This window comes from Wyeomyia smithii, chromosome 3 (genome assembly GCF_029784165.1).
Source record: "Wyeomyia smithii strain HCP4-BCI-WySm-NY-G18 chromosome 3, ASM2978416v1, whole genome shotgun sequence".
NCBI classification, from domain to species: Eukaryota; Metazoa; Arthropoda; class Insecta; order Diptera; family Culicidae; genus Wyeomyia; species Wyeomyia smithii.
Window position 1 is genome coordinate 121,257,141 of NC_073696.1, and position 20,138 is coordinate 121,277,278.

At 40.0% G+C, this 20,138-nt stretch overlaps 1 protein-coding gene across 2 annotated transcripts in view; it reads left to right on the forward strand.

Moving 5' to 3' along the window:
• The window catches only part of LOC129726939 (MAM domain-containing glycosylphosphatidylinositol anchor protein 1-like), a 146,952-nt gene that overhangs the window by 39,132 nt on the left and 87,682 nt on the right, over positions 1-20,138 (forward strand). For both annotated transcript variants that reach the window (XM_055684231.1, XM_055684230.1), the window contains exon 2: positions 17,371-17,738. In XM_055684231.1, coding sequence (XP_055540206.1) covers positions 17,642-17,738 — 97 coding nt within the window. In that variant the 5' untranslated portion in view covers positions 17,371-17,641. The remainder of the gene's footprint in view (positions 1-17,370; positions 17,739-20,138) is intronic.

The following is a 20,138-nucleotide window of genomic DNA, read 5'->3' on the forward strand; positions in this document are numbered from 1 at the left end:
CTGTTTATAAAACTACCTGTTTGTGGCCGATTTTCAAGAGGTAGAACCAAAGTGTCTTCAGCAATGTTTTTCTACATAAAATTGTCTAAAATTTTGCTGAAGACTTCGTTTTGATTTGATAAGTAAATAAAAAAAAAATTTCATCCCACTTTTAGGTGAATTAATCAAAAATTTATTTGCATCAAAAGATGCTTCTTAAGATCTACAAAAACTTTGTCGAACTGTGCGGTAGTTCTCTACGGCCACGAAACCTGGACCATGCTCGTGGAGGATCAACGCGCCCTTGGGGTTTTCGAACGGAAGGTGCTGCGTATCATCTGTGGTGGAGTGCAGATGGAACCTGGATCATGGCGAAGGCGGATAAACCACGGGTTGCATCAGCTGCTGGGAGAACCACTCATCGTACAAACGGCAAAAATCGGGAGACTACGGTGGGCTGGGCATGTCGTTAGGATGTCGGACGACAACCCGGTGAAAATGGTTCTTGATAACGACCCGACTGGAACGAGGCGACGGGGCGCACAGCGAGCAAGGTGGTTCGAGCAAGTGGAAGACGACCGCAGACGACATGACTGGCGAGCTGCAACCATGGACCGTATTGAATGGAGATGACTTCTTCGAACAGCAAAGGACACTTCGGCCTGGAGCTGACTGGTAAGGTAAGGTAAGGTCTTGGCACTATTGGACAACAATCACAACATCGAATGAAAGACCGGGTGTAGACGGCCGACCATGGGCGTAGCCAGAATTTCAAAAAGGGGGGGAAGGTCTTCAAAATTTTAGAAGTAAAAAAATAGGTACACTAAGGTCGCTTTTTATGCGATTGTTTTCACGCGGGTTTTTTACGCAGCTTTTTTTACGCGGATTCCGGAATTTACGTATTTTTTTACGCGGCATGTATCCTCCGCGTAAAAAGCGACTTTAGTGTGTTTTGAAAAATAGAAATAAATACTAGTCTTCAGTGATTGTTACATCAAGGCAACCAGTGAAAAGTTCTCCTTGACATCAGAGTGGAAAACTTGGTTATTCTTTGTCCAACCTCGAACATAAATAGATGTTCTTTACTAAAAACTCTTAAGTTCATTTAAACCTTTTGACATATTATTTTGGCGATGAGGATCTCAAGAATCCACGAACATGGCAGAAGATAGAGTTGATCAGCAGCCGCAACCGGGAATTCAAGATATGATTCACAAGATGGTCCAAATTTTACAGCGGATAGCGGTCCAGCAGCAGCAGCGTCAGTATCATACCCCGGAGCAGATTTTGGAGTCCATCTCCTCGAACATCATCTTCGTTTGTCTTCGACGAAGAAAACGGAATTACGTTCGGACGTTGTTGTTTAACCGCTACCAGGACCTCTTCGAGAACGATGCAGGCCAGCTAAATGATGCGGCGAAGGTAAGTTCACTTCTCTGGAAGCTGGACACCCATTCGCATAGCTGCTATCTCAACTACATCCTGTCAAAGCTTCCCAAGGACGTGAAGATTGAAGACACAGTCAAGATTCTCAATGAAATCTTTGGGCGGGTTGTTGACCATCTGCCGATGAACACTCAGCAAGCAGTTAGCACTCAACCGCTGTTCAAATATTGTTGATCTCAGCCAGGTTTTCACCCGACGTAATGTGCTGAACGAGCGTTCAATCGTGCATGTTTCCATGGTAGAGCAAGTGCATTTTTAACTGCTTTCTCAGTCGCTGGGAAGAAAGAACGGGCTTTAGCTAGCAGGTCTATAAGATCCAACTCTTCCAAGTTCGTACGGTCTGCTCTCATGCTGCTGCAATGTTAATACAAAACTTCCACCTCTCCGACAAAATTGTCAACTTCATAAAAAATTACGAAATTTTCAGTTTTGCGCTTGAACTCTTCCAACTACATGCGAGTTACGTTAGCGGGATGCAGCAAGGACAACGCGTAGGCAGGTGCACTATCTTCAACAAACCGTGTTTCCAGTGAGGTTACAAGAGAATCAAGGTAAGGAATTGTCACAGCTCGGTTCCAATACTCCAAGCGCAGGCGGTTTTACCCGGTACTTTTGCCGCTGCAATATCCTTGGTGGATCAACTGATAAACCTGTGCAATTCCACGCAACATAGCGCAAGCTTTTTAATCAATTATTTCTGATCTGGCTGATACTTTACACAGATGTTTCTATGGGCTAAAGATGTCGTTTTGTGCTATTAGAGTCATTGAAAACAAAATTCTGCACCAATGTAAACATTTAGGGGGGAGGGGCAACGCCCCCCCCCCCTTGGCTACGCCTATGCGGCCGACGTTCCTGAGCGATAAGAAGCTCGCCAAACAGTAGAAAAGTACCTAGCGAACAGGATCGTTCAAGGCATTACCGAACATTCAGCAATATCGGCTATCGCATATTTTGACAGCACTTTGCTGAAAGAATTTCGCAAAGGTCTATCCGAAATTTCAGTTCAGTGTGAATTCCTCATAGGAGTTTTAAAACACGTTTAAACTTGATATCTTTTCATAACTTTGTTTTATTTTTTCATCGTTTAAAAAAAATAACGCTGATTCTTATATGCCACTGAAGTCCATCCGATGGCAGAGGAAGCACTACAAAATATCTACCATCTTCCTCTAGCGAACACCGTACTGAAAAAACAAGAACAATTAACTATTCCACTTACCAACAAGTTCCTCTACGTCGCTGCAGTCGTCTTCTAGGTCCTGCAGCACTTCGTCTAGCCCGGATCCCCTTTCAAATAAAGTTCCCGCGACACGACACATTTTTACGCGCACCAAACAAATTGATAACTAACATATTTTAATTAACATATTATAACTAACATATAACTAATTGATAACTAACTTTTTTTACAGTAGTACACTGAAAAGATATTTTAGTTTATTCCACGAAAACATTTGTTTTATACACAAAACCTTTTGTTGTTTTCTGCAATGAAACCAATGCGTAATAAATATGAAGGTACTTTCGTCAGAACTGTCCAAATTGTTACTGATCTCTATTCGTATATACGTAACGTTTGGTTTTAAAAATAAACGCGAATAATTCGTGGAAAAAAACGCTGCATAATGTAAATAGTACGAAAAATTAGCAAGCTTGCGCAAATAATTCGTACAAAGAACGCTGCATAATGTAAATAGTACGAAAAAATAGTAAGCTTACGTGATAATGTATACATTATACGAAATTAAAAATAACAGAGCTTGAGCTTGCTTGATATGATCATCACCGGTTTGCCACAACGCGATTCTAGTTCTATCGATTGCGAGAGAGCGACGACGAGCGCGCTCGTCTACCCAACTCAACCCCAGAGACGCACAAATGTTCACAAAAATTATTTCATTACGAAATCTGAGCGAAAGGTATAAGCATCGCGGCAGTTCTATCGATGTGAAAGCGACGTAGTGTATAAATGTTCCAGAAAGCAAACAGATTCGGACCAAGTGAAGTAGTGGTGGTGATGAGGAGCCTTAGAGAATAAACCCGTGCCTAACTATACTAAATCCTTTTCATAGTCAAGAATGGCCTGTTTCTATTCTATCTAAACAAAATTTGAAATCACGACCATCTGCTTATCAAAGCGAACTCTGTAACCAAGTGGCTACCAGCTCCTTTTATACGAAATCAATAATAACAGAACACATTCAAGTAATTCTTCGTTGTTATCCACGTTCATACGAAAGTACATTCGTTAATTGTACAAATTATGCGTAATGTTGCAATTCTATTCGATATTTTGCTATACGAATGTTCTATACAATCTACAAAAGTGCTGTACAATCTATGAATTCCATGTTTACGAAATGTGCATGAGTAGAAATAACGAAAAAATATTTTCAGTGTAGTGCGCGTCAGTCGACGACATGAGCCAAATATTCAGCAATCGAAGAAAGGATTGCTGAATGTCGGTAAATTAAAATGAATTGCTTAATTTTTAGTAAACATTTAGATTGCTGAAATTTCAGTACATGCTTTTTATTGTTGAATTTCAATAAAGGTTGCTGAATCTGACTTCGGGAATTTGGTGTGTACCAAGTAGTTGCTGTTGTGGCTGGCAATCAACGAGAAACTCAAACTTAAACAATTTTGTCGCGTAACGTTTTCTAGCTATTATATGGTATGATTCGGTTAGCTGATTTTATAACAGCCCTGTTAGTGCTCGCATTTGAAATCTTTTAACAATGGTTTGTTATGAAAAAGTTCATTTGACACAACACAATGCATATAACATTCTACGAAACCAGCTAAATCTTATTTCTAGGGTATCTCATAATCTAAGGGCAATTTTTCATTCTCGCTACCGATTACGAGCTCGAACTAAATCTAGGTATGACAAACTTGGACAAAAGATGTATTTTTTGGACCCTCAGGGTTTCCAAAAGTAGAAATTTGGCGCTCGAAAGGTAAATGCTTCAGTTTGATTCATTTTGTTATAAAAACTTTGTTCGGGATGGAAGCCGTGATGAAACTATTGGTTTTGAACATCCACATTGAAAATCTGGGCTGTAAACTTCCTAATTTGACAAGAATTTCGCATCTAAAGACAAAAACTCTGCGTAATGGAATCGCAAATGTTGGATAAAGATTGCCAGGCGAAACCGCATTCTCCTGTTCATTAAAGCTCACAAAGGTCCTGTAAAGTTTTGGTCAGATTTAGCAAGCTGCCACTATGGCCAAAAGATTTCTCAGCGCAACGTAGAGGTCCCGAAGTGTCGAAGCCACAGCCTTTTCCAGAATCTCGGTCTCAAAGTACGCGGCGTTGGTTTTCAGGGTTCTCTCAACGTCCCACGTCTGGGTACGGCCCCCAAACCATCACCGACGCGGCGCTACAGAACCACGGGATGCTTATCAATCATTTTGAGCATTGTGCAGCTGTTGTAAAACAAAGAGTTTCTTATCACAAATGACGCTCCTAACCTGCATCGTGCGCGGTAAACAAAAACGAATGACATCCATTCGCATTAATACCGATACACAGAGCCGTTCGCATTGATACCAATACACAGAATGAACATGGTGCGCACCTACATTACGCTTTAAAGTTGTTTTCGAATTTATTAAACACTCTGTATATTAAATATCTCCTGAAGATGTCAATAAAATGTTAAAAAACCTACATTTGCAGAGTAAATGGAAAATCTTACGATTTTGAGCTCTCGTACCACTTTGCAAAGGGATGAAATAATCGAAAAAGACTTCATCTATCACGATTCCTATAATCTCGGTTGATCGAGAAACATTATGAAATTGTAGAGCGTAAACTAAAAACGAGTACCTACCAAGACAATTCAAAAAGCTGCAAAAATGATTAGATCGTAGAAAGAATTGGTTGTCCAAGTTGACTTACGGTGTATCCAAACTATGCTAAAAAAGATCAGAAAAAAAAATTAAAAAATCAAAATCATCAAAATTGTAACGAAATAATTGTTTGTCGTTTTTTTTTGGTATTGAACAATACATAATCAATAATTTTACACCTTTTTGTGCCATTAAGTCATTTCCGAGGGCATCGAGTAATTGCGCCTTTATAATGTTGTTGTTCTCAATGCAAAAATGAGCTAGGCATCAAACAATACAGGGTCTTTAATATGCGAGAAATAGGAGAGCTATATGTGAAACACTATGCGAAATCTACAGATGAAGCATTTACTCGGAAAATATAATTGTTACACTTTTCCAACTCCTAATGAACATGCAACTCATGTCATTGAAATATGCCACACTGGCAGACCCGATAACGCTATCAAACTTATCAAATATATAACTGCACGGAAGGTACATCATGTATGCAACTCGGTTGCCCCCAGGAAGCAGGTCCATCATAATACATCTATTGCAATATTTCTAATGACCCTCCAATACCAACAATTACCGTAAAACTATTTTCAGCGAGTGAATTAAATTGGTCCGGCAACTACTGTTTTTTCTCGGGTCTTCAAAATAACACTACCCTGCTGCTGCCATCAACACTACACATATAGAACCAACCTCCAGCGCTAGGTCACTGAATTCCCCCGCGCACCCAGACTCAACAATAGCGCGAATGGCATTCCAGCCGAAGCTTATTGAAATCAATTTCGACCGATTGAATGCGCTTTATTGCCTGCACAGTCCCCCCCTCCCCTAGAGCAGTGCATTTCTGTCACATCACATCCCATCAGTGTTGGGAAAATAGAATAATGGGGTGCAAATAAAAAGTTGTATGCGTTAATGGGCACAAAATTATTGCATTATTGTATTATAGACGGCGACTGAATTAAAAATTCGATCGGCATAAAACTGAAAAGCTACCGTTGCGTCGCGTCGGGGGTAGTGTAGCACCAGTACAGATAACTACTGCACTGCATATCCGGAGAACAGTAACCGGTTTAATGTTGAAAATGGCTCTATTTAAGAATTGTTCCCAAATGATTTGATTGCTCACTCATGATATACAGATCTATTTGTCAGCTAGGGTTACGGAGTTCAATTGTGAGTAAATTTATTGGATGCTGATTTATGTTTGGCTGTTCTTTATGTGTGCAGTGAAGAAAAAAAAAACAGTCATAAAAAGATGTTGGTTAACCGTTAATTCTTTCATTAATAGTCAATAAATCACAGCCCTAACCGATACGGAGAATCTCTTTTGCTGTGAACTGCCGTAATCTCGCAGACTGACGTAAGTGCCATTTTTTGAAATCTGGGGTTTTTACGCCAATTTGTTCGTTATTTCAAAGACCCATCTTATGGTATCTTTCTTTTAGTTGTTATTTATTCGTACGTTGCATAAAATCAAGAAAACAACATGACGTATGCACTATTTCAATTCAAAAGTGACAAGTAACCCGTTCGTTTTTGGGCCGTATTGAAAAACTTATCAAATGGATGTACGTCATAATGTTATATCACCGCAGTGAAAGACTTTACAGCGGATTTTGAGAGCAAATGTCAACTGTAAAACCAGCGCATACATTGTTTGTGTTATAACGATAGTGCCTTTGTATCTGTTTGGTATCTTTTCCTACAAAAAAAAACTGGGCATGAAAAGTTTTTGTTAAAAAATCTATTTTTTCATTTAAAGTTCTGCCTGTTTGAAGTTCAAAGGCTAAACAATTTGAGATGTTTTTTTGTTTATCACTTATATGTTTTTATATCTATTTTTTTCAGTGTGGGATCTCCAATATATTTATTTCTTTTTTTTATTTTTAAAATTCACATGCCATTCCTGCACAACTTTCAGAATAATAAAAAAAAATGTTGAAATGCTTTAGCCCTTTTGAAATGTTAGTCAAGATGAAGTATGCAAAGTTAACTAGTTTAATTAGGCTTATAAACCCACAAAGGTTTATTTGAATCTGAGAGGATGCTGCCAGTCCCTCACCACTCACTTAAATGAGTCACTCTATTGATTAAAGCCGCCGTAAATGTATCGTTTTTCTTTTGGTTCCATACTGGGCATAATACTTTTCATACTTGACATAATGGTTTCGATAACTTGGAAAATTAAGCTGAAAGATTGTTTGTGAGCATGTTCTGGTGGAGAAGATACAAAAGAAAAAAAATGTGCTTCAACAGAAACAAGTGGTTTGACCCACACAATCTTGCACTCATGTCCGAATTCACTGTGCTTGCTTGTTTCAATTTCTTCAGAAATAAAGTCTACATTGGCTATGACGACTCCACCTCCAGACTTTTTTCGAGATTGAACATTGATTTAACAGTAGAATGTTAGTGCGCTTGTTCAGATATACATCATAAAATGATATGAGCAGAAGGTTAGGAGGAATTATGGCCACACTGATTTTCAAAAAAAAAACATTATTTTTAGTTTAATTGTAGCATGTAACACACTGAATTACTTCGCACTCACCCCTCAGAGATGTCAACTTTCGGGCAGCTAAATAGTTTGAATTTTCCATTAGTACCAACTACGGTTATGATTCAACCATCATCATCGCTGTCATTATCATCGTCGTCATTATTGGCGAAAGCGCCTCGGCGGCCCCAAAGTACCATCCATGCCCTCCTAATAGCATATTCATTCGAAATTGCACCACAAAGTTTCAGCTCTGCTGCAGTATGGCTGCCAAATGCATTGTCACAGCTGCACTCTATTTCCTGCTCCAGACAATGTAACTTCATGAATCGCCAATTGAGTACTGTTTTGCCGTCGGTTTTCATATTTCCAGGAACCGAGTGCCCCGTCTTACCCCTTACAACGATTGTCGACTTCGGGGCGAGGACGGGGGTGTGTGCTAGAAATCCATTGCCGTTCGAATAGGGGACCCGATTCGGTTAGCACGCCAAATCGTGGATCCTTTTATTCATTGTGGCATATTGCAGATGATTATGATCTTGGGATGCGATACAACAGTCCATTTGTTGTAGGTACAGTGGCGTTGTGCTGACTTCGCCACCGAAATAGCATGACAAATGGAGCCATTTGCGGTTCGGGGAAACAATGAACAGCTCTGAACTTGCCTGTTGGTGGAAACAGTTTGATTGGAAATCGTTTTGGATATGGTTATTATTGAATAATTTCAAACGGCAGCATATAAATAGTGTTTACTGCGGAATGTCTATTTTTAAACGGTTTGTACCTCAAATATTCTACGACTGTGCATTTGTTTACCACACGCCATGCAATGTAGATGTCTCTTTTGAAACGATTTTCAACATATTATTTTGCTTAGTCATTTTGTTTTGAAATTTGAGAAGAATATTTAAATTTATTGTTTGTGCCTTTGTTCTAGATGAAGAAAATCCTAATTAAATAATCTAATTACTGAGATACTGTTGTTGAGATTGGCGAACGATTCTTTTTTTCGAAAACTGGTATTTTTTGTTAATGCTGAATAGTAAAGCCACGCTGTTATAGTGAACACAAAATGGAGAAGAGTCTACCGTTAAAGTATCAAAATCAATCTTTTTTGGTTTTTCATAACTCTTACATGGCAGTGACTGACAAAGGCTTACGTTCGAGCGGCGTGTTGTAGCTTCCGGCGTTATTTTAAAAATAGAATTGTTCAAAATGGACGACACATCGTGTATATTTGTATGAAAGGATTTAATAAAGATAACTGAGACTGAAAATGTTGATATTAATGCCTCACGTAGTTGAAAGTTGGACTTGCAAGAGAAACAATAGATTTTCACATTTTTTCCTGCCGCACCCTGTAAGTCGTGGCGATTTCTGTGTATTATGGTTAGGAAGGAATATATTGGATAAACACGCCCCATTATCCAACCTTCTCTGACAACACCCAATAAATGGGTTTACGTAAGCTCAAAACTTCTTAGCTTAAAACTTCGGTGCGTTGGTTCTCCTGGAGGAGCAGACCAAACGGCGGTTGTACTCCTCTTGCACCAGCTCCATGTTAGACGACAGCCCCGTAACATGGTGTATCTAACACACTACGAACAATTTAAAAAAATAATCGACAACCACCTAGCCGACGAATAAAGAAGGATCATTGGAAACTTGTGCATATAACTTTAGATCACAGGAACTTTGAAGAAGAGGAGAGAAAGTAGTGATCGGACCCGACACACCGAGGTAAACAATAATGGCCAATAATGATATGTCAGTATTGCTTCTTCACTGAGAATAGTAGTTCGAAGGATACCTTTCCCCTCGCAAAAATTACCATAAGGCTGCTTGGAGATATCCCGATCAACGAACGACAAACCAAATTGACTTTGCTCTCATCGATGGACGGCTCTTCTAAGACATATAACACTCGAATGTCAATCAGAAGCTGCTAGATCCACGGTTCAGCCTCAAGCAGCTACGAAACCTCAAAGCTACTTAAGATTTCGCGTAACAGTTCAATTCGTTTCTATTCTCGACAGAGAAATACTTTTACCATGAGAAGCTGGAGAGCTGTCCCGTGCCAATGATATGTAGAAGCTCTATTAGAAGGGTAACCAATCCCGCAGAGGCTATTGGGCGCAACCCACTCAATGCAAAGATGTTAAGGGAAACCTGGTGATAGAGAGTGGAATGGTCGAAACCCTCGTCCTTCACTATTTTTACTAAGAGTTTAGAAGCCTAAAGAACAACAAAGTCGTCGGTACGGACGATTTACACGGTGAGCTCTAGAGGTATGGGGGAATATTGGCTAGATCACCGAACTGGATTATTTCTGAAACCAGAAAGGAAGAGAAACTACCGGAAGAGGTGTCATCAGAGTAATTTGCGTCTCTAGGAATCACACAGGGTATTGAGAAGTGATGGACTTAAATGTTTGTTGTTCGACATTGCCCTGAGGATGGGATACGAAAAGCATAGACAGGAAAGATGATGAATGATACGGGTCATCGGTGCCAAAACTTTGCGGCTTTCCATACCACGGTAGTCTGAAGAACCTTCTTCCCCTGCAAAGATATCCGCAAATTCACCTGGAGATCACCCGAAATTGACAAATTGATAAGGAACACGAGCAGCAGCTGGAGGTAGCGTTACCCACGGAAGAACAGCTTGACGCAGCTACTCTTGAAGACGACTGGGGGAGAATCCGATCCGCCATAGGTAGCACTGCTGCTGCGCTACTAGGTAAAAGAGCCCCGAATCATAGAAATGACTGGTTTGATGGCGAATGCAAGTAGTTAGTCGAGGAGAAGAATGCAGCACGGGCGAGGATGTTGCAACACCGTACAAGAGCGAACGCGGAATCATACTGACAGACACGGAACAGCCAGAACTCAGGCCTCCTAAGCAAGAAGGGCCAGCAAGATGTCCGAGATCGCGTAGCGATGAAAAAGCTGTACTAAGTTAAAGATATTCGAAAGATTTACGAGAGGTTGTACAGCTCTCATAAAGGCTATGTGTCGCAAGCCGATATGTGCAGGAGCTTGGATGGAAACCTGTCACGATTTGGGAGGAAGAACGCGTTCCGGATGAGTGGATAGGAGGTGTTATGTGTCCCATCTACCGGGCAATCACCCAGCTGAACGCCGCCTACAAGGCAGGCATGGGGAAAACACAGTACTCGAAAGCGCATGTGGCCCATCTGCTAACAAACACACAACGCAGGGTAATTCGTATTACCCTGCGTCGCGAGCTAAAGACAAAACTCTGGAGAGCCATTTGTTAACACACGAGCCGAGGGTTTTTAACTTCGGCACATGAGGCAACCGAGGGCTCGCAGTTTCGGGAAACACACAAGCATTAGTCGCCACGATGAGATCGACATGATAGCTCGATGATAGTCATCGCATACATCCACCTGCATTATTTTTTTCATATGTACTTTTGTAAAAATGAAGCGTTTGAGAAAACACATGCAAGCAAGCGAGCTCCCGAGGGCTCACGAAGTCGGGAACACTCGGGCCTGTGTTTGCCGAAGCTTCCGAAGGGCTGTTTTATTTTGAACACTGCGGGTTTTCGTTTTGTATAAGCACAGAAAGGCAATGAAAATACCCTCCGTGGCATCGCTTAAAACACACACGCGGTGGTGTGGTGGGCTTAGACATGCCTGCTACAAGGTACTTTCCCAAATACTCTGACACCGACTATGCGAAGCAGCTCATGGGGCATTACCAGGCGGAATTCTTGGGTGCCCGTGCCACCACGGTTCAGATATTCGCAGTTCAGCAGGTTATGCATAAATGCTACGAATACAACGTACCCACACATAACCTATTCATCGATTTCAAATGAGCATACGACACAATCGATCGTGACCAGCTATGGCAAATTATGCACGACTACGGGTTTCCGGACACACTCACGTGGTTGGTCAAACCGACGATGGATCGAGTGATGTGTGTAGTTCGAGTATCGGGGACACTCTCGAGGCCCTTCGAAACGAGAAGAAATTCAAGGCAAGGTGGTGGTCTCTTGTGCCTATTGTTTAACATTGCCCCGGCAGGTGTCATTAGAAGAGCGGGGATTAAAACGAGTGGCACGATACTCCAAAAGTTATTACGACTGTTTGGCTTCACCGACGATATCGCCATTGTGGCTCGGGCCTTTACAAAGATGGCGAATACGTACATCGGACTTAAGGCCGCAGCCAAACGGATTGGACTGGTCATTAATGCATCGAAGATGAAGTACATGAAAGGAAGTGGTTCACAAGAAGGCAGTGCTAACCTCGAGTTCAAGTTGGTAGTGATGAAATCAAGGTGGTCGACGAGTTTGTGTAACTGGGCTCACTGGTAACTGCCGACAACGATACCAGCAGAAAAAATTAATCGGCGCATTACTGCAGGAAATCCTGCATACTTTGGTCCCCGGAGGACGCTCCGATCGAGTGGAATTCGTCGCCGCACCAAGTTAACCATCTACAAGGCGCTGATCAGACCGGTAGTCCTCTACGAGCATGAGACATTGGCTATGCTTGTAGAGTACCAACGCGCCCTTGTGGCCTTTGAGGACTGCAGATGGAGAACGGAACGTGGAGAAGGCGAATGAACGACGAACTGCAGAAGCCAACTATCGTCCATAGCGCTAAGATTGGTGGTTGCGGTGGGCTGGGTATGTCTTAAAGATGAAGGACAACAACTCAGTAATGATGTCGACGAGACGATCGAGCAGGTGGAAGACGACCAACGGACCATACGTAGACTGCAGAGCTAACGAACTGCAACCATAGACCGACTGGAATGGAGACCACTCTTACGTACAGTGGAGGCCACACCACGGCTTGGGACTGTTTGGTAAGGTAAGTAAGACATAAATAATACAATTATCACAAAGCTGATTCAACCTTATGACTATGGAGAATACACCAGACTAAATGTGGAAACGAATTATCACGACAAAAACAAAATATATTGGAACAAAAGGCATAAAACCGAACAAAAACGGCCCCCACAGATCATCGTAGACTGTGACGAGCGAAAGTGGTCGTCGAGTTCTTATATTTTAGATTACTTGTTGCAACAATACCAAAAATGAGAACTAGAGACGTTTCACTCCCAAAGACTTCAATATTAAACCGAATACGTCGCCACACAAAGTTGAGTTTGTACAAAACACTTATTAACATTTATTATGGTTCTCTATGGGCTTATAATACATTTATTTTAGGATTTATATGAGCAGTTATGCAAGGAGAGAGAGGAGGGGAGTTAAAATCGTAAAAAAATCTATTTCCATGGAATGTAAATGGCCCTCAAACACGTTTAATGATTCCGAACGGGTGCTACGGGATATTTATAGTGGAGTACAGGCGGTAAAGTACCTTTGACGTAGAATAACGTCTTACTTTAGAAGAGTGGCATGCCGAACACTCGAGAATGGAGTAAAACGGTAGAATGGAAGATTTAAAATGCTTGTCAGTTTATTATCACTGAACAGACTTGCTCAATGATATCTCGTTAAATAGAAAACAAATTATTTTAGTTTATTTATTTTTTTTTAAAAAAAGTTTTTTTCAACAAAGAGGTGAAAATTCGCAACCAATTTGATTATAACTCAACTAATCGCGTGCCCTCAAGAATGCAATTTAAGCACCTGCAATTCATACCTACAAACAATGTGTATCGTCCTCTTTTTGACGTAGAACTACGTTTTTCTTTAGCCTACCACATTGGCATGTAAATAGGAAAACTATTAATGGAAAGGGGACGAAAAATGTCCCTTTTAAAATGCTTATAAATCAGTTTGTTTTCAACCGATTTTCTTGATTCTTGCAGCAATTGATTGGAAAATTATACACGCATCCACCCAAATGTAGAAAAGTGTTGTACTATTGAAAATTGTCAAGCCTTGTTGAAACGAAAATAACGTCCTCAGATTGATCGCTTGCTGCTTTTCCCTAAAAAGGTCGACAGAATAGAATAACTGGTTAGCCGCATCGTAGCGAATAGCGGAAGTAGCGGAAGCAGCGGGTTGCGTCAGTAAACAAATCACATCACGTATCTAAGCATCGAGGTTGCACCAATGTTATGCTAGTTAAGAGCTTCGGTCTTCTTCCCGCAATAAAGTTTTGCTTCATCTTGGAAACAACACATTCTGTGCTGAATCCAAGAAACCACAATCGTGGCCATCTTATTTACTGAATGCGAAAACAGCTTTTACAGATTTTGAACAGCAAAATGTCTTTCTCAAGGCAAATAAACAAGGAATTGATAATAATTTTTTAATAATAATAATTAATAATTTTTTGGCAATAACACAAGCATTCTGTGCTGGATCCTAGCAATCAAATTCTGTCGCGATCAAAAAATTTACTTCATTTATTTACCTTATGCCCCCCACTATTGGGGCAGCACAAAAGCTGCGATCAACATAACCGATTTTGAACAACAAACTGCCCTGTTCTGTTAAAACGCCTTAACAAAGGTGATTAATTCGACTTTACTAAAATAAATTGTAGTCGATGCAATCAATCAGCATGAACAAAGTTTCGTCGTCTCCCAGCTGCTCAGTTGCAACATACAACAGCGAGCAAACGAAAATCGCTTGATGTTACAAACCGCAACACGATACGGGTTAAATTCGTTGCGTGTGTGAGAGCATCATCGGTGTTTATTCGCTGTATACAAAAATCAAATGCGAATTGTAGAATAATTCGTCTAAGGAACATTAGAGAATGTTAAAACTGAACGAAAAGGCGTGACCTATTTCGTAGCAACCTTCGGCTATAGAAGAGTGTTTCTGGTAAAACCAGCTACATTCATTAGTCTGAAGGTGAGCTGGCTAGACCGTCCACAACGTTGACAGCAGTAGCAGCAGATATCAGCACTCAGCAGTAACAGCGGGTTGCGCCTGTGGCTGCCTTTAAATCAAACAAATCACTTGCCCTGTGGTTGGTCACTATGTCTCAGGAGCAGCGCGGTTCTTCTCACTTCTCAGCGTGTGCGTCAGACTGCCGTTATTGCCCCACTACTGAGGCAGCATAAAGGTTGCCATCAGCAAATCCAATTTCGTGCAGCAAAATAGGAAAATAAACAAGTATTTGAAGGTTAATCATTTTTTGACAACTGAAGCGAGCAATCTGTGCTGGATACTAGCAATTTGAATCTGTAGCGGCCGCCTAATTTACTGAATGTGAAACAACTTTTACTGCTCGTGTTTTCAGTGTCTTTATTCCCCCACTGTTGATGCAGCATAAAGCAAGCATTTGGGGACTTTATGACTCATTAATGAAACACTTACAACAATGCATTTGTTAATAGTATGCGTAGTTCTACGTCAGTTATGCGGTCCTGTCTTGGATACAACCCCCTACTGTTTTAATTTCCTCATTCTATCACCTGCGCCGCGCCGTCTATGTTGAGGTGTTGGTCCTCTCTATATTTAAGACAATGACACGTTTTTTTATAAACATGTAGCAGATTTATTCATCGTCACATCGCTATTCGCTATCGAATTTGCCAGTACAGGTCGGACTCGATTATATATACTCTCCGATTTTTTTTCACCATATATTGATTCTTATACATAGACAAATTAGAAAAAAATATTTACTTTGTTGTTGTTTTTGAATAACTAAACAGTCAAACGTAAAGATAATTTTTCATCAGTGTATTTTGATTAGTCAACTCGTTTTTTTTTATATATTTTTTTCAAGTTTTGAATTTATTTGAATGAATTTTGTATAACTTTTTGTTTTATTTATTTCAATTTGTTTTAAAATATTTTTCGAAAATTTTGATTTTTCTTAATTTTTAAAGTTTTATTTATTTTTTTTAAAATTTATGAATCATTTAGGGAACATCCATTTACTACGTATCACAAAAATAACTATTTTCGACCTCCTCTTCTTCTGTATAAATCTTCGAAATTTTCCGCATGGGTTGCAACGATTTGTCAGACAACTCCCTCGCTTTCCATCGAGCGTTACGTATTTTATGGATGTTAAATTACGACGCCGCTTTAGATAAATCATATTTAAAATTATAAAAAATACTTCTGGGTATACTCTCCCAGCTGGTCTCGAGGTACGATGCCGGCTTAACAAGCCAGTCGTCGTATGTTCGAGTCTCGGCTCGGGAGAGACTGTTAGTGTCAGTAGGATCGTAGCGCTAGCCCCGCAATTGTCCTGTACACTCAACAGTTGGCTGCGAAGTCTGTGTATAATAAACAGAAGGTCGAGTTCCGATACGGAATGTAGCACCAAGGCTTTGCTTTGCTTTTTACTTCTGGGTATATATAATCGAGTCTAAAATTATTTATAACACTGATCAACAAAAAGAAAAAGGGCACTCCAAAAGCTTAAACTGGAAAAAATGAAAAAATTATAGCTATTCAAACATTCCTATGAATTTTGGTGTCCCTAACATAAGATAACAAAAGGTACCATTTTGAAATCGAAGATGGTGACTACCAGTTTCTGGAGAAATGGTCGAGTATCATCCGAAACCGAAACAAATCATTGAAAACAGAGAGAAATGAACGAGTATAATTACTGAAGCGTATCGCTTCAGATCATTGAACTGATTAACCCAAACCTATGGCAAGAAATACATTGACATACGCCAGGCTCTCGTGATTCTACGTTAATCTTGTGGTTGTGTCCCATATACAGTCTCTTAAACTATTTAGTTGGCTTCGAGGTACGATGCTGCTCTTACAAACCAGTCGTCAAGGGTCAAACCCGCTATTGTCCTGTACACTAGCAATTGGCTGCGAAGTTTGTATCAAATAAACAGGAGGTCAGATTTCGACTTGTGATGTAGCACCTGTTTAAAGAAGACTGCATTACACAGTTGAAAAAGACTCAGTAGATCGCGATGAGCTAAACACGTTATAAGAATGCCGGAAGAAAAGTTCCCTCTGACATTAGAACAAGATCAAAGGTGACATGTGAGTAATGGAGCGCCTGGGATCCACGTAGCTCCTTACTTTGTCGGTATCTCTATGTAACAGACCAACCAAAAGCTATCGGTAATAATTATCAGCGTAAAACGATACATTATCATATGAGAAATTTGAAGCTCTAAAAAAATTATATGTACAGTTATGTATTTCAACATGCTAAACACCAGGTTATGTTGTTCAACGTAACAAACTAAAAATCTTCCAAACATAAACATACATTCAGCTGAAAAATACCAAGTAAGTATCTCTAGAACATAGTTAAAGCACCATTATTTTCAATATCATATGATTGCCCAAATTAAGACTAAGTCAGTGTCATGTACCAAAGTTCCAAACACACTGAGAGCCATCGACAGTTGTCGGTATGCTGGAATCCGTTTATATACTTGATTTAAACTGAAATTGATTTTGATTATACTGACTGTCCTGGCACTCGGCGCCACACCACCGAAATTTGCTCGAGCGCGAAATACATAGTGCACAATAGTGCACCACTTCCCAAGTGATCGCAATCATGCGCGCTTCCGCATTCCGTTCCGAACATGACAAAAGCAGGGAAAAGCGAAACATTCCCATAACATATTCTCACAACGGCAAATCTCAACCACATGTGCTTTGCTTTTTCGTTGCAGGACAAACTGTTTGCGACTGTGATGCTGCATCGTGGAGCCACCCTCGTACGCTGAGCAGCTTCCGCGTGCAAGCCATCAAGTCAAACGGAACAGAAGAAATAAGCAAACAAACATCGTGAAGCCATCTGCACGGACAGACACACCAGCGCAGAAGATCCATTGACGGCAAACGGCGGCAGATGCGAACCCATAAAGGGGTACCACCAGCCAATACCCTGTCCAGGCGTGAACAGTGCGCTGCTAGTAAAACTATACTCACGAGGAGTCGAAAATGAAATTTAATGGTTTCGTAAATGTTTTATGCTTGAAACTAACGCTAATTATAAATTTAGCAAATGGGAAATTGATGCACGAGAAGGACAAACACGGTGAGTGTATTCATGTGTGGATGTTGGTAATTGTTTGATTGTTTGCCGGCTATTCCGCCGTGTTGGGTTCCGGCCGAGTTTTGTCGGTTGCGAAGAGAGGAACACACAGTTTACTCGAAATTCGCTGATGCTAATAACAGCTTTGACGGACCACTAATTTTATGCTTATTGCGCTTCGAATCGTTTCAGGTAGATAGCAATTTTGTGTCATGCATTATCACGCGGTAATTAGAAATGGTGTAAAAGTATTATCAACGTTTGGCCGAATCGTGGACATTCTATACCGAGTCGAGAGTATTCTCAACCACTATAAATTTAATTTTCCACAATCGGAAAGCGATCCATTATGTTGATAGGAATCAGTATATGTACTGAACACTTTTTACTTAATAATTGGTTTTCCGTATAATGCGTTTTTTCTCAAATAAATAATTTTCCAGCTAACGCATTTTTTAGCATTTAACCTTCTCTTAGAAAGGTAGAGTGAAAAACGAAGTTATAATAAGGCTCAACGGACACAATGCTATATCCCACTTGATTCCGTTAAACGAACTGAGCATTCTATGTATGAGTCTCTATTGCGGAAACTTTGGATGTCACCCCCACCAGTGAAATCATTTTGTGATAAAAAATTATGAGAGTTAGCATGTTTGTTCTCAATTGCACTAAATCCACCCGTTTCCGAAAATTTCATATAACTTTCGAGAGCTCCACCTAATTGATCTCTTTAATCTCACAGATGTCACTTTTTTGAAGGTGACGTGTATAAAAATTTTCCTTATGGGTGTCACCCCCGATCTCCTTATCACATATTCGATTTAAAATGGGCCATTCTATGCCTAGTAACAAAGATGACTAGTACAAGATACCTGACTTTTGCAGTATGCAGCGGACACGGTTGTCGCTGCGTGTGAACGAAAGCCGAACTAATATGTATACTAGTAATTTGAAAATGGAGGCAAGGTGGCGAAAAGTGAAGGATTTTTTTTTTCAATATCCTTGTATGGACCTACCATCTAATTTTAAATATAATTGCACGGTGCGGCCATCTAATTTTCAATATCCTCATATAGTGCTGCCATCTAGTTTTCACTTTATCTGGCGGATTATGCACGATGAATCGATTTTGCTGAGGCCCACAGTTTCATACGCATTTATGTTATCAGATGGCAGCACTAACCGTTGTAATGGTGTTGTGGATAAAATGTAAAATGTATGTAAAAAACCTGAATTAATCCAACCAACGGTCAGACCCAGCTTTTCTCATTCAAACTTTTATTTGTAAAAATAGATTTACATAAACGCTTCAATCCAATAAATTGTATTCATTCTTTAGGTTCTAAAATATTGATGTTGTAATCTATACATATAAAAATACAGTGTGGTCTGTCTGTCTGATCCATATAGGCTCGAAAACTACCAAACCGATCGACGTGAAAATTTGTATGTAGGGGTTTTTGGTACCGATAAAGGTTCCTATGATAGTTTGAGACCCCTCCCTCTTCTGGAAGGAAGGGGTCCCATACAAATGAAACATAAATTTCTGCACAACTCAAGAACAAACGAAGCAAATAAAACCGAATTTGGCATGTGGATGTTTTAAAGGGTAACAAATATGTCCATAATAGTTGAACGCCTCTCCCTTTTCTGGAAGGGAGTGGTTCCATATAAATGAAGAACAAATTTCTGCACATCTTGAGCACTAACCGAGTAAATGAAACCAAATTTATCATGTGAATGTTTTAGGGGTAACAAATATGTCCATAATGGTTCCATACAAATGAAACACAAATTTCTACTTATGTCGAGAGCTAACCAACTAAATGGATCCGAATTTGGCAGGTGAATGTTTTTAGTGGTAACAAATAATGGCCGATTCCCACCCAATATTATAATATCCGGAACTAGAATGATACACAGGAGCTAAAATCGACCACAGATACCATTTTGAATTCTAAGATGGCGGCTTCCGGTTTCTGAAAAACTGCTGAAAATGACCAAATACCGCCCAATATGAGTGTTTATTTAACCAGTATGACGTTCAAAATCCAGAAATTGTCTCCAAATGCCATTATGAAATCCAAAATGGCGACTTTCGGCTTCGGAAAAACAAAGGCAAACGACCAAATGTTGTTATTTCGATGAAACCAATCATTTCAAACGATTTGTTATTTGACTTTGATCATATGCTATGGCCGATTCGTCGTGCATTTGCAGACTTTAAGCACATCGCAGAGAATCAATGAATTTGGAACGTTCAAATAGTACGATATCACATTTAAATTATGTTGAGGCCACATATATCGATCAAAGCAGGTATAGTTTTAAATGGCCTTTGAATTTCTTTTCTTTTCATAACTTTTAAGCCACATATCAAATTGTTATGAAGTTTGTTATTTG